Raw genomic sequence first — 13,964 nt, 5'->3', positions numbered from 1 at the left:
TGACCATTTGGGGAATGAATCAATGGATGGAAGATTTCTTTCTCTGTCTCTCCTTCTCTGTTTGTAAAATCTGCCTTTAAATAAAAATAAATCTTAAAAAAAGTGGCACTCAGGGATGCCCCTTAAAGCAGGTGAGGTGTGATTCAAGGTAAGCCACACACGGTTTCGAAATGGGGGAACACACCCTTTCCCGAATCCCCCCTTCTCTGCCCACCTATTGCCCTGCCCTTGGCAAGGCTTCTGTTGGCCCAGGCCCTTCTCTGACCACAGCTAGGGTTTTAGGGACCCTTGGGCCTTTGCCAGAATCTCTTCTCTGATCTTGGGGTAGTTGGGGTACTCTGCCAGGACCTGAGGGGAGAGAGAGAACGGGGGTGTAGCTTCAGGCAGGGGGTCCCCACCCATACATCTGTGCCCTCCCATCTCACGTCCTAGAAGCGGGGGAGGGGCTTACGCTGTGGCAGACTTCAATGGCTTCCACAAATCTCTTGCCCTTCAGGTAGTTGAAAGCGAGTTTGAATCCTGTTGGGGAGTGGGAAGGAGTGTAGACGTTGGCCTGCTGATGGCTCAGGAGCCCCTCTTTGGTGCCCTGAGGGTCAGTGTGGGGGCCTGACGCCCACCTCCCTCTCTTACCCACAGCGGGGCTTGCGTGGTGACTGTACTTCCAGGCCAGCTCGTAGTTGGTGGCCGCGTCCGTGTAGGACTGTTCCTTCTCCATGATGAAGCCCATGTACTCATAGGCCTTGCAGCAGGACTGCAAAACAGAGCCCAGCAGAGCCTTCTGGTGGTGTGTGTGGTGGGGGGTGGGGATCGGGGCAGGTGCAGGATGGGGCCTGAAGTGGGGTGGGTGTGAAGGTTGCGAGCTGAGTCCAGTCAAGCTGCCCAGGGACCCCGCCTGTGCCGAGGGATGAGCCAGGTGCTCCCTTCTCTGCTGCCTTGATGCTGCCACAACCCCGTCTGCACAGCCCTCCTGTCCCTTCTGCCCTTGTCTGTGCTGCGCTCTGACCTAGGCAGGCCCCGTGGTCTGGCCCAAACCCTGTATGCTCCCTCCTCCCTGCTGTGGTCCTCCTCTGTCTCCTCCTGTGCCTTACATTGTCACCCAATCCTGCCGTGATAGGTCTCTCTCATTCCCATTCCATCCGGTTCCTGCTCAGTGTTCCTGAGGTCACTCACCATCCCCGGGCCTGTCCCCTTACTGTCCCCCCACCCACCCCCACCACCTGCTATAGGCAGTACCTCACCTTGTTGTACTGCAAGCAGCGCCGCAGCAGCTCCGAGGCCAGGTCGAACTTGCCACCCTGGCAGTAGATGTCGGCCAGAAGGAGCCAGCTCTTCTCCAGGTCCTCGGCCTCGGGCAGCGCCCAGGGAGCCTTGGCCAGGCGCTTCAGCTGTGTGCGTGCCTTGGGGATCTGCTTCAGCAGCATGTAGGCCTGCGCCATGGCCAGTAGGGCAGGAACGCTGTCCCTCTGTGAGGCAGGTGGAAAGCTGGCCTTGGTCTTCACCTGGGCCCCTGCCTGCCACCCCCTCCGCCCTCATCCCACGGCCTGCCCACCCGCCTGGCCATGCCTGCCACTGCTGCACCTCAGCCTGGGCCATCTCGATGAATGTGCTCAGTGCTGACTCCATGTTTGCCTTCTCCCTAGTGGCCAGCAGGCAGAGGTTCTGCAGTAGCCGCAGCTGGGTGTGGGCTGTGGCCGTGTGTGGGCCAAACTCCAGCAGCAGCTTCACAGCTGTGCGCAGGCCTTGCTGCTCCAACTCCTTCCTCAAGGCAGAGCTGCAGGGCACAGGGTGCACATCTGTCCACCTGGCCACCAGCCCAGGGAGTCAAGGGCTTTTCCTCCGCCTCCCCAAGGGTCCTGCCTCACAGCCCTCTCCCCCTGCCTCTCCCCACTGTGATGCCCTTACTTGCTCTCAGACAGATTCTCAAAAGCCTCTCCACCCATAATCTCCTTGTCTGGGTTCAGACAGATCTGCACCATGTAGTAGGTGGCACGCTGGCCCCAAGTGCTGTCCTTGCGTGCTTTGTTTAGGAACTTCAAGGCTTCATTGGGCTGTCCTATGTGCCTGCAATGAGGGGAAACACCATGAATCAAGGAGACCAAGGGCCCAGAGGTGCATGCCCAGAGGCTGGATCCCCTGCCTGTGGGCTCCTTGCTTCCTTCTGCTAAGCTGCCGACTCAGCTGCTCTGCCCTGCCCACAGCCACCTGCCCCTTGACACACCCATGCATCCTGAGCTCACCAGCAGTAGATGCCTCTGCAGTAATTGAACCCTGGCTCCAAAGGTATTCGACTGGACACTCTGAGGGCCAGCTCAAAGAAGGCAGGAGCATCTTCAAGTCGGCCACTCCTCTGCAGCAGATCGATCAGTTTATCCAATATAGAGAAATTGTCTGAAACAAGATCAGAGGCATAAAGGTGTGAAGGTCCAGCAAGGGGGGAGAAGGGGTTCCTGTGGCCCCTGGAGGTGGCTGGACACTGCCAGGGTGGGCTGAGCGAGTAGGGGGCAGGGGATGGACACAGCAACATTACCATCTAACAATGGATGGCAATGCTTACAGGTCATCAGGACAGAAAGGGTTAACTACAGGATGAAGACCTGAACCACAGAGTCATTTGCTGGAGTTTCTACAGCTGTGAAGTTACCAGCCAGTGTTCACAGCCTGGTAAGCCTGGCCCCACACATCTAGCCACTGTGGCCTGCCAGGTCCGTGGCCACCCTGCGGGAATGGAGCTACATGGTGGCAGGGAACTTCTCATTCCATCCAGGAGGTGGTGACTTCAGTAGGGGACTGGGGGAAGCTTTTGGTGGCTGTGACTTGGGGACAGACAGGCTGTCCTGGGTCTGGTGCCAAGTGCTAGGGACCAGGAACTGGCCTTTTGGTCTTGGGAAGGGCCGGCACGTTCCACTGGGTCTTTATCAGTTTCCTGCCTCTCTGGGAACAATCAGAGAGAGGAAGGGGCTTCCTCTGCCAGGTCAGGAAGGAGGGGAGAGGGCCCACCCTTCTCTCAGAGAGTCGCCCTGGCTGGGTGGAAACCCATGTGGCAACAGGCTAAGTGAGTGAAGCACCTGGCACTTTTTCCAGGATTTGGCGGTACAGGTGGATGGCAGCTTCATACTTCTGCTTTCGAAACATCAGGTCGGCCATCATCTATGAGAAGACACACCAGGCTGGCTGCGGGATGCCCGAGCACAGTATGCATGGGCATGCACAGGTGTGCAAGGAGAGGGGCACTGTGGTGGTGGTGGTGAAGTAAGAAGGGGTGGTCAGGAAGTACTTAAGGACAGACTCCCTTAAGGCTCTGGGAGAACTGGTGACAGGAATGGACAGAGGTGGGCACTACATGGGCAGATGCGCTTGGGTTTGGGCAGGGAGATGCTGGGTTGAGTGAAGGAAGGTGAGGCCCGATGTAGAGCCCAGCTGGGTCTTGACACACAAAGCTGGCCTCTCCACTTCCTCTCTAGAACAGCTAACTTGGGTGGTACAAGTATGGATAGCAGGGACCCCCTCAACCCTGCAAGGGTTCCCCCTCTCCCCTCAAAAGGTTGGGGTGACAGGCATAAAAAAGGCAGGAACTTGTCCCGCCCTGGCTTTCACCTCCTCCCTCTTCCTGGGAGTGAATCAACCTCACTGTTCTCCTCTTGGCCTGGCCTGGGAGGCTGCTGCTGCCCCCTGCTGGCCAGCCCGCTTCCCCAGGCTGAAGAGCAAGGGGCAGCTCAGAGGGGGGCTGACAAAAGTTTGTGAGGATAGGTGGCTAAAAAACAGCTCACTCCAGGTTACAGAGACCCTGGGGAGGGGAAGCGAAAGGAAGAGAAACGGGGAGAGGAGGTTCAGGGGCCTCCTACCACAGCCGCGGCCTCGTGTGTCTGCTCTGTGTGCAGCAGGGCGGCACACTGTTGCTCACACAAATCCAGGTGCCCCTGCAGCAGGTGGATCCGCGCCAGCTCCAGCATCACCTGGGAGAAGGCGGGGGGTGGGGGGTGGGGGGGTGTGTGACAGACCCACCACGTGAACATTGAGCGGGGCAAATCCTGGGATGGCCCCCAGTGGCTCATTGCTCCAGTTCTGTTGGCCCCCTGCCTTCAAAGTAAGTCTCAGAATGCCCCAGGATAACCGCAACCGCCCCCCACTCCCCGCCAGCCCTCCCCTTCTTCTTCATGGTGAGAATCACAGACATCCAAGGTGAACCACTAACTAACCCACCTCCAGCCCCAGATTGGCCTCGCTCATCGGGGAGACAGCTGGGTCCCTTGGTCTGAGTACCCTATCCTCTAGTATCAGGACAGATACCCGGTCATGCATAACATGCTGTTGGGCCCACCCTGAGCTCTCCTGGGGCCATATCTTGTTCAACTCTGACCAAGCCTAGCACAGTTCCTGGTACAAACTGAGTGAGTGTTCACTAAGTGACTTGTCAGATTTGTCCCTCAGCTCTTGCAGCCTCTATCCCCTGGCCTGGAGCCACTTGTTCCTCACAATTTCACAACACCTTAGAACCTGAACACTGGGGGCCACAGCCTCCGTTGCCTCCCTGCCTCCCCAGGGAGACCAGGAAATTTCATCACTGTCAGCACCATCTTGCCTGCTCCAACCTCCACAGGGTGCTGTCTGCAGGTTGCCTTCTGAGTCTCACTGCAGGGGCTGTAGTGGGTGAGGACGTGGTTCAACTGGAGCGGGACCCTCACCCTGGGAACTGCTGCTGGCCTGTGCAGGGACAGCAAGGCCTGGCCCCCTGGGCAGGCTAGGGGTTCAGCAAGGGGTTGTGTCCCATGGAAGGGAACAGTGTCTAGCTCTGAGAGCGCCAACCACCTGGTTATCCATGGGTGAGAAAGACAGGGCCTCCTTGTAGGACCGCACCGCCTTGACGTACTCCTTCTCGGCCAAGTAGTGCTCGCCAAACTGGATGCAGATGGAGGTGGCCAGTTGCTTCTGCGAGGGCAGCATTTCCGGCTGCTCCAGGGGAACCCGCTTCAGTATCCGAGCCTGGACGTCCATTGCCTTGGGGAAATCGATAGAGCCCTGGATTGGAAACTCAGGGACTGAGGGGCCAGCTGAGAAAGCCTCAAGCCTTTCTTTCCAAAACACAGGATTAGAAAGGGGCAACCCCAGAACCCTTGGACGAATTTGGGTCACTCTGGATAGGCAAGGGCACCTGCTGAGTACCCAGGAGGCAGGCTGGCATGCCTTCCCGTACCTGGGGCAGGAACCAAGGCAAGGGCACTGGGACCAGACACTCTGTCACCCCATTGGCCTGGTTCTCTGTTGCACCTCTGCTGCTGTGTTTCACTGCATTCGGCTGCCCCACAGGCTAGGGCAAGCACACAGCAGGTGCCCAATGCGTCTAGGCTACATTTTGACAGATGCATCTGCTCTGAATGTGTTGTCTTGCTGGGAATTTTGGGGCCTCCCACAAATACACATGGCATAAAATGATCAGGCACGTAAGAGGCAAGAGGCTGCAAAGATGCCTGGGTTAAGCTGCAGTAGGTGGGTGTGATTCAGTGCTTGGCTCGCGCAGGGCTAAGCAGAGGGATGGGAACCCAGTGGTGAGCAGGGGCGATGGCAATCTCAAGTGGTCAGAAGGAAGACCACTCTCTGTCGCCCTGGGTGCATGCCAGGAACAAGTGTAAGGCCAGACCCCTGGGAAGAGAAGGCGAAGCAGATGTGCCAGGAATGCCGGGGCATCCCCCCATGAAAGGACGTGGGTTGGACAAGCTAGACCTAGTTCTGATTTCAGCTCTACCACCTGTTGGCACTTGATGTTGGGCACCCTGTTCAACTCTGGGAGCCACCTCTGTTAGGTGTAGATGTCACAGTGTTGAACTCCAAAGGCTTCTGGGAGCTTCCAAGGCACAGGGCTGGCTGGTGCGAGGATCACCATCATCACCACTGCCTTCCTTCCTTGCCCTGCCCAGCCCAGCCAGGAGCACTCTGGTTACTGTCATTGGATGCAGGAGTCTAGAATGGGGGGTTTTGAGGGATGAATGGCAGGCCAGAACAGGTCTGGGACCTTCCAGATTTGCCCAAGTTCCCAACAGGAACTAGCACATGACCAGCTGGAGGCCACGTGTCCATTACCTTGTTCAAAGTCTCCAGCACATCTTCTCTCCTATGGCTCTTGTAAACTTTCGCAAGCAAAAGCAAGTACTCAACATCCTTGACCATGGACGGGATGTCTTTGGCTGCTAAATGGAAACTCAGGTTTAGTATTCTCCAGTTCCTGGGAGGCCGGGTTGTCGGTGGAGTGGGACTCAGGGGCCATGGGTGAGCGATAGGATGGTACAGCATGCCTGTGGAGGGCTGGAGCAGGGGGAGTAGGAGGTGACGTTTCTTAGCTTGCAGCCTTACCCCCATCACATGCCAGGGCCTGCTTCAGAACTCTTTCTGCTCGGCTGAACTTCTTCAGCTTCAGGAGCAGCTTGGCGAGATCACAGCACACTGAGTCCTGCCCACTCATCTTCTGTGCAGCCTCGTAATAGTTAATTGCCTTCGTGTCAACAAACAGGAAATGCTGGCCTCAGGTCTGGGTCCCCACCGAATGCTTGATTGTCTGACTGTCACCTTGCCCTTGGCAGCCACCCACACCCGTGTGCCTCTGCAAAACCTCAAAGCTAAGATTAAAAAAAAAAAAAAAAAAAAAAAAAGGAAGGCTCTCCCAGTGGGTACAGAGCTTTTGTGTGGGATGCAGCATGGACTTTGGCACCCCCTTCGCCAGGGGACTAAGAAGGGTGCACCTCAGTCTGGCACCCCTCCACCCCACTGCCCACTGCCCTGCCATCCCCTGGCCCAGCCCAGCCTGACCCTGGTGTACTGGTGTGTTTTCACGTAAGCTTGCCCGGTCCTGCTGATGAGGGAAGCGTCCTGCGGGTTCTTCCTACACGCCTCCTCATAGACTTCCAGGGCTTTCTCGGGCTGGTAGGAAGAGTAGGGGGGTGGGTGGGAGAAGGTGTCTTTCTCCTCACTCCATCTGGAGAAGCAAGGCTGGGGACTGTCACTGGGCAGGACTGAGAGGCACCTCACTCACCTGCTGGATGCTCATGTATGCATCGCCCAGGAGCAAGCTGGAGTGGGGACCAGGCAGGTATTCGCAGAGCTCGCTGCAAGAGGGACCCAGAGCTCACAGAAGGTACACAGCGAAGGGCAGGGTGGGGGGTTGTTCCCGGGTCTGGGCCGCGAAGCAGGGAGGGAGTGTAGGCCAAGGACAGATTGATGGATGAGGACTACACTAGCGCTATCCAGGACTAAAACATTCTGGGGTTATACTGTACAGCGGGCTGGGTACAAATCATGAACTGTACAGTTCTTTCTTTTCAAAAACTTTAGAAGATGGGATTGAGGATACCTTCACTGCAAAGAAATGGTCAAGGTCTGAAAAGATACATACAGTGACCCTGATTGGAAACGACACAGTGCATCCCATAGCACCCCAGAACTATGTACCATTTTTATATGTCTGTGAAATAAAAAAAAGAAGAAGAAGAAAGGTTTTAAAAGGAAGAAAAACAGACCCGCCTCCTCCCAACAAAGTCCTTCAGCAATCTCTCCCATTTCTCCCATAATGTGCTCCTTACTTTTCTGTACACTGTTCACATTCGGTGAGGTTGATGCACTCTCACTGATACAAGTGTGCTTGAAAATACACAAACCAACAAAATAGGAGGACTGGCATTGGGGCACTGCATGTGAATCCTCCACCCGCAGCACCAGCATCCTGTATGGGTACCAGTTCAAGCCCTGGCTATTCCACTTCCCATCCAGCCCCTTGCTAAAGTGCCTAGAAAAGCAGTAGAGGATGGCCCAATGCCTGCGACCACATGGGAGACCCAGAAGGTCCTAGATCCTGGCTTTGGATTAGCTCAGCTCTGGCTGTTGCAGCCATTTGGGGGAGTGAATCAGCGGATGAAAAATTAACAAGACAACTCAAAAGGAATCCCTCATCTTTCTGTCACCTCCTTTTCTACCAACTCTGAGGCTCCTCCTCCATCACGCAATTCTTCAGGAAACCCAGGGCATGAGGCATTGTACTAGTTCCCTGCAGTAGTGGCAAAGGCTGCGGCCTAACCCCCTTCCCCTCCTTGACCTTCCAGAACCCCTGTCCAGGAGGCAGCCACACTGACTTTGCCATCTGCTGTCTGCCTGTGGGCTTCTTCCCACTGCGTGTAGTCTCCCCCTTCCTTCCCAACATGCTCCCTTCCCCGACCCACCCAATATCACCCAACTGGAGTTTTTCCTGAAGGAAAGGACTGGAAAGGCACCTTCTAAGACCAAGCAAGGAAGGAACAGTGGCTGGAGGCATCAGGTGCCTGTTCTGCCTCCTTGGCTATCTCCCTGTAGTCATCCACATCATTGACGTCTCAAGGTCAAGCAGGGCCAGTGGCCAGCATGGAGACGCAATCTCCTGGTTGCTCTGAAAGCCAAACCCACATTCTCCCACTAGGATGGAAGCCAGGCAAAGGGTGATGAGGGGGTTGGGGTCGGGGTTGATTCCAGGAGCAGGGTTCAAAGGCCTGTCACGTTCTAATCCATGGGAAATGCCATGCTGAACAGCTAGCACGTGAGCAATGCTCCCCAGGGCTGTGCGTGCAGGAGGTGCTCACCGGTAGCAGCCCACGTAGAGGCTCACGTCCTTGTGGGTGTGCAGGTAGATGTCGGCCATCTTCTCCTTGGCTTCCAGGTAGCAGGGCTGCTTGGGCGTGACGTTTCTCAGCATGCTCAGCGCTGCATCCACATGGCCCTTGCTCAGGGACAGGTCCGCGTTGGCGATGGTGATGCGCATCTCCTCTGGCGTACCGCTGAACTCGTTGATGGCATCCTGTATGACCTTGGTGGCCTCGTGCTGCCGGTATGCCAAACAAATGGACCCTCCATTTGGCACCATCACCAGCCTGCAGGCAGCCTGATGGCACTTAACGCTTCCTCTAAGGGAAACCTAGAACACTCCTCTCTCCCAGGAACAGCATGTGGAGAGAGACTCAGTGGCTAAAGTCACTGCTCAGGGCACCTGTGTACCCTCTCAGAAGACCTGGTTTGAATGCCCAGCTCTTCTGTTTTAGATCCAGCTTCTTGCGAATGCACACCATGTGAGGCAGTAGTGATAGCTCGTTATTGGCACCCTTGACACCCACTCAGGAGGCCAAGATACAGTTCTGGGCTCCTAACTCTGGTCTGGTCCAACCCTGGATGTTGCAGGCATTTGGTGGGTAAAACAGCAGATGGAAGCTCTCCCCCTATCTCTACCTCCCTGCCTTTCAAAGAAAATGAATACAAATAACTCCTCCTGCCCCAGATTTATTTCTTTTTCTTGGTAAGGTAAAGTTATAGAGACAGGAAATATAGAGATGTCCCCAATGCCTGAGCCATCATCTGCTGCCTCCCAGGATGCATGAGGAGGAAGCTGCAAGAGAAGCAGAATAGCTTGGATTCAAACCAGCACTCTGAGGTGTGGGCGTTCCAAGCAAAGGCTTAACCTGATATGCTGTAACATAAAAATTTCACAGAGCTGCTATGGTGTCCCAACAGGATCATCCCCTGCCTGTGGCACCAGTATCCTCTATGGGTGCCTGTTCATGTACTAGCTGCCCTATTTCAACTCCCTGCTTATGGCCTGGGAAAGCAGTAGAGGATGGATAGCCCAAGTGCTTGGGACCCTCCACCCATGTGGAAGACCTGGAAGAAGCACCTGGCTCCTGGTTTCAGACTGGTTCAGTTCGGGCCGTTGGAGCCATTTGGGGAGAGAGCCAGTTATATAGAATATCTTTCTTTCCTTCTCTCTGTAAATCTAATCTGCTTTCCCAATAAAAATATATAGATCTTTAAAAAGATATTTTTATTGGAAAGGCAGATCTGATTTAGAGACAAGAAACAAGAAGATCTCCTGTCCGCTGGTTCACTCTCCGAATGGCTACAATGGCTGGAGCTGAGCAGATCTGAAGCCAGTAGCTTGTTCCGTGTCTTCCACGTGGGTGCAGAGTTCCAAGGCTTTGGGCCATCCTCTGCTGCTTTCCCAGGCCACAAGCAGGGAGCTGCATGGGAAATCAGGGATAAGATGGTCTGAGTTGACCAGCAGGGCAGCTTGGGAAGCAGCAAATATCTCTCAAGTTCATGGCCACTGTTCCTGGATGACAGGAGAAGGTGTCTGGCTAAATTTGGGGTACAGAAACCTCCATCTGTAACAGCCTGACTGTCCTCTAGAACCTCACCATCTGTTGGCAGTCTCCCTCTAGGTCTGGCCCATGGCACATCCTCTGGTACTTTCCTACTTTGGGTCAAGCTGTTCTTGGGCTAAGGTGATTGGCACTAAAATCTACCAGGTTATGGTCTTGGTTAAACCTAGGCCTGCACCTCTGCTGGCCTAGCCCCGGGCCGAGGTTGCCAAGATGTGTGTGTGTGTGTGTGTGTGTGTGTGTGTGTGTGTAGACAGTATGGGTTCTATTCCCTGGTTGTTTACAAAGAGTACCATTTTACTGCATACACAAAGTTACTTCATTTCACCATCACAGATGTGTGTTTCGGGCTTTTCACCAGCTCCTTTCAGTTCCTCTTTCATATGCCCCTGGACTGGCTCTTGTCCAGCAGCCCTGCCCTTCTCCCGGGGGGGGAGGGGAGTTGGGTTCTTCTAGGAATGCCCCTGCTTTTCCCATGCTGTGGTCACATCCCCAGCCCAGAAAGTTCCAAGCATAGACAGGCTCCCATGCCAAGCACTTGCTTCCCACTTGCTCCAGTCAAGGGTCCCCTCTGAAAGTGCAGGGGCCTCCCTGGCTTCTTCACCTTTGGGTCCAGCTCTGGTCACAGGCCTGGCATATGGGAGGGAGTTCCTGGGTAACTAATGACCCAATCAATGACTCTGTGAATCAACTGTTCTTGTACACAGGTGTCTCCTACTCTGGTTATGGATGGAAGGTCCTTCTCTACTTACTTTCCTCCAATGGGATATGGTTCATAGAGGTCACTGGGTGATCGATACTGCAAGGTATGCAATGTCAAATCTGTATCATCCCCGGGTGGTAGCCCTGCTGGTCTGGCTCACCTCCTTGAGATCTTCATGGGGACAGGGCAGAGGCCTGGCACAGGACCCTCTGGGCTTTGAACTTATCTTGAGGACAACGGAAGTCACCCAAGCCTTTAAGGGCCGAGAAGACATATGCTCCCTGGTGGACCAGGGCTCAAATAACAGCATGAATAAGATGCAAGGGAAGAACCAAAGAGTTGGGTTCCCAGAGCAACCTTGCCTTCCAACATGCCCCAGACCCATGGGCAGAGGCCACACCATGGCCTACCAGCTCCCCGTTCAGCCGGAGGGCATCCGCCAGCTCCAAGAGGATGGACACTCGCTCGCTGGGCTGCAGGGAGGGCCCTCGGCACTTCTTGCCTTCTTCCACCTTCACAGAGGGCAACTTCACAATCATTTTCAGGGTCTTGATGGCCTCTGCATAGTCTCCAGACTTGTTGAGTGCCCTGGCCTTGATGAAGTGGTACAGGGGGTGGTCTCGGACCTAAGGAGATCATAGCAGGGTTCCAGCTGGCCTCTGCTGCTGGAACAAAAACAACAGCCACAGAAGAAAGCCTCCAGGGTCAGCCCTTACCCCTTTGGGCCAGAAAGAGAAACCAAAGCAAGTGAGGGGTGGGTTGGGGCTGGGGCAAGTATGGGCTATAGCCAACTGGGCTTTGGGGTACTGAGCAGATACAGGGCACAAAAGATTCCCACCTGGAAGTTGTGGCTGACGCCCAGCTCCAAGCAGTGGGAGCACATGGCCAAGTTGCCTTGAGCCAGGTAGATTTGGGCCATGAGGAGATGGGAGTCCACAAAGGTGGGGTCCAGTTCCAGGCAGCACTTCAGGGTGCTCTGCGCATTCTCCAGCTCTCCTAGGAACACCACAGAAACTGCTCCTTGAAGGGGGGGGTGCGGGGCTCCTTGGGACTCCTGAGAGCTCAGGTGCAGAGGCAGAATGGAGTTCTTATTCTTATTCAGCAACAGCCACGCCGGGCATTTCCCCCCTGTTCTCTTTGGCTTGGCTCAGTTCCCTGCCTCAAACTGAAACTTGCTACAGTTCCTGCCTTGACTCAGACAGAAGCTAGGAAACCCAACTTCAGGTGGGACAACCTACTGGGTCCTGGAGGGCTCAGGGGAAGCTGGTTTGGTCACTGCGCTGTTCCATCCGGAAGCTCCAGGGACCACTTAAACCTTAATCCCCACCCTGGAGAGGCAGGACAAAACACAGTAACAATGGCAGTGCTGGCAGCCAGCTTAAGCACTTGCTCTGTACGCGACATTCGAAGGCCCCAAGAATGTCTTATTTGATGACATCTGTCCATATCTATTAGATGGGAGGCCTGTGGCTCCACTGATGCAGGGTACACTTGGCTTGGGAGGGTACACGGTGGGCATTCCAACTGGGCCCAGTTGAACTCTGAGCCCCAGGCCCCATGGGTTGAGGAGCTGCCTTGATGCCAGGCTGGTGCTTCTGGGGGTGCACGGGGGCAGCCAGCCTAGGTATAGAATGTGTTGTGTTGCTAGGGGAGCCCCCTCCCTCTACAACTGCATCCCTTAGCAGCTTCTGCTTGCGGTCCAATAACTTGGTGTGTGGGGAGAACCTGCAGCCAGCTCCCAGACTCTTCTGCTCCTTTCCTGTGTGCTGTGGAAACCTAAAGAGGTCACTATGGCAACTTAAGCAGCTGGAGTCTGTGCTTTGGCCCCAAAACTGTTGGTGACACTCCACCCTCCCTCCCTTCCTCCCTCTCTGGCCTTGTCCCTGGGAGACCTCCAAGCGGGGGTGGGGAGCCTAATACCAAGATGGGCAGAGGAAGGGCTGAGGCTGCAGACAGGGCTTGGGGGAGATCTCACCCAGGGCAGTGCTGAGGGATGGCCACAGCCATGGCATTCTGCATCCCCTGGATGCACCCAGGACACTGGATGGGGTGAAGGGGTGCAGTGGGGCAGCCTACAGAGCAGGGAGTGTCTGTGAGGAGAGCCAGGTACCAGGGCAAGGGTTTCAAGAGATGAAAGCTGAAAGGACACAGCTGTAGCCTCCCAGAGGTCCTGAATCCTTCCCAATCAACCTTCTTAGACACACAGCCCCACAGCTGCTGTACTCTCTGCCCTGACACTCTGCGAAGCAGCAGGTGTTGGCTCCACACCTGTACCCTCCCTGCAACCCTCACCCGGATGGAACCCCAGGATTCCAAGTGCCGCTATCCCAGCCCCAGTCCAACCAGGGCTATAGTGAGCATTGATGAACGGAACCAGTGGATGGGGGATCTCTAGCTCTTTGCCCTTCAAATGAATAAACAATTTAAAACAGATAAATGGGGCCCAGCATGGTAGCCTAGTGGCTAAAGTCCTCGCCTTGCATGCCCCGGGATTCCATATGGGTGCTGGTTTGTATCCCAGTTCTTCCACTTCCCATCCAGTTTCCTGCTTGTGGCCTGGGAAAGCAGTTGAGGACGGCCCAGAGCCTTAAGACCCTGCAACCATATGGGAGACCTGGAGGTGACTCCTGGCTCCTGGCTTTGGATTGGCTCAGCTTCAGCTGTTGTAGCCACTTGGGGAGTGAAGCAGTGGACAGAAGATCTTTCTCTCTGCTTCTCCTTCTCACTGTAAATCAGACTTTCCAATAAAAATAAATATAATCTTTTTTAAAAAATCAAAAGTAGGAATATATGAAATCCATTTTCTTAAAAATAAACCAGGTAAATGGGAAATAAAATGCAAGTGTTATGAGGGATTTTTTTCCCCACTATTTGAAGTACCATTTTATCCCAATTCAGTAACTATAAGCTGCACAGGTCAGGTTAGCAAGACACAAAGGGCAGACCCCTGCTGGTGGAGGGTCAGATTTCTGGGGGAGTGGGCAGGCCTGGTGAGAGGCCCAGTGTGCCTGTGGTGGAAGTTTCCCAGGCAGGGACTCTGTAGATACATCTGTGGGCAGGGATTTGGGGGTGGGGAGGGGCGGGGAAGAAACAGAAATCCC

The 13,964-nt window shown here is 55.0% G+C and overlaps 1 protein-coding gene across 3 annotated transcripts in view; it reads right to left on the bottom strand.

The window, feature by feature from the left end:
• Nucleotides 1-270: 270 nt before the first annotated feature.
• Nucleotides 271-13,964, bottom strand: part of TTC21A (tetratricopeptide repeat domain 21A) — a 28,288-nt gene continuing 14,594 nt past the window's right edge. For 2 of the 3 annotated variants that reach the window (XM_040994931.1, XM_040994932.1), the window contains 17 exons: nt 11,702-11,859; nt 11,274-11,489; nt 8,595-8,833; nt 7,022-7,094; nt 6,799-6,909; nt 6,346-6,484; nt 6,076-6,179; nt 4,807-4,995; nt 3,843-3,953; nt 3,066-3,147; nt 2,238-2,388; nt 1,903-2,061; nt 1,579-1,771; nt 1,239-1,463; nt 631-751; nt 452-519; nt 271-348 (listed from right to left, as the gene is read on the bottom strand). In XM_040994931.1, coding sequence (XP_040850865.1) covers nt 271-348; nt 452-519; nt 631-751; nt 1,239-1,463; nt 1,579-1,771; nt 1,903-2,061; nt 2,238-2,388; nt 3,066-3,147; nt 3,843-3,953; nt 4,807-4,995; nt 6,076-6,179; nt 6,346-6,484; nt 6,799-6,909; nt 7,022-7,094; nt 8,595-8,833; nt 11,274-11,489; nt 11,702-11,859 — 2,417 coding nt within the window. Of the gene's footprint in view, nt 349-451; nt 520-630; nt 752-1,238; nt 1,464-1,578; nt 1,772-1,902; nt 2,062-2,237; nt 2,389-3,065; nt 3,148-3,842; nt 3,954-4,806; nt 4,996-6,075; nt 6,183-6,345; nt 6,485-6,798; nt 6,910-7,021; nt 7,095-8,594; nt 8,834-11,273; nt 11,490-11,701; nt 11,860-13,964 lie in introns of all 3 variants that reach the window. The other variant, XM_040994930.1, reaches the window with a different exon arrangement.

The sequence above is a fragment of the Ochotona curzoniae genome, unplaced genomic scaffold (assembly GCF_017591425.1).
Source record: "Ochotona curzoniae isolate NIBS_2020 unplaced genomic scaffold, NIBS_Ocur_1.0 contig_908, whole genome shotgun sequence".
In the NCBI taxonomy this organism is placed as follows: Eukaryota; Metazoa; Chordata; class Mammalia; order Lagomorpha; family Ochotonidae; genus Ochotona; species Ochotona curzoniae.
Note: the sequence above shows the minus strand (reverse complement) of the source record. Positions and strands in the feature narration are given on the sequence as shown.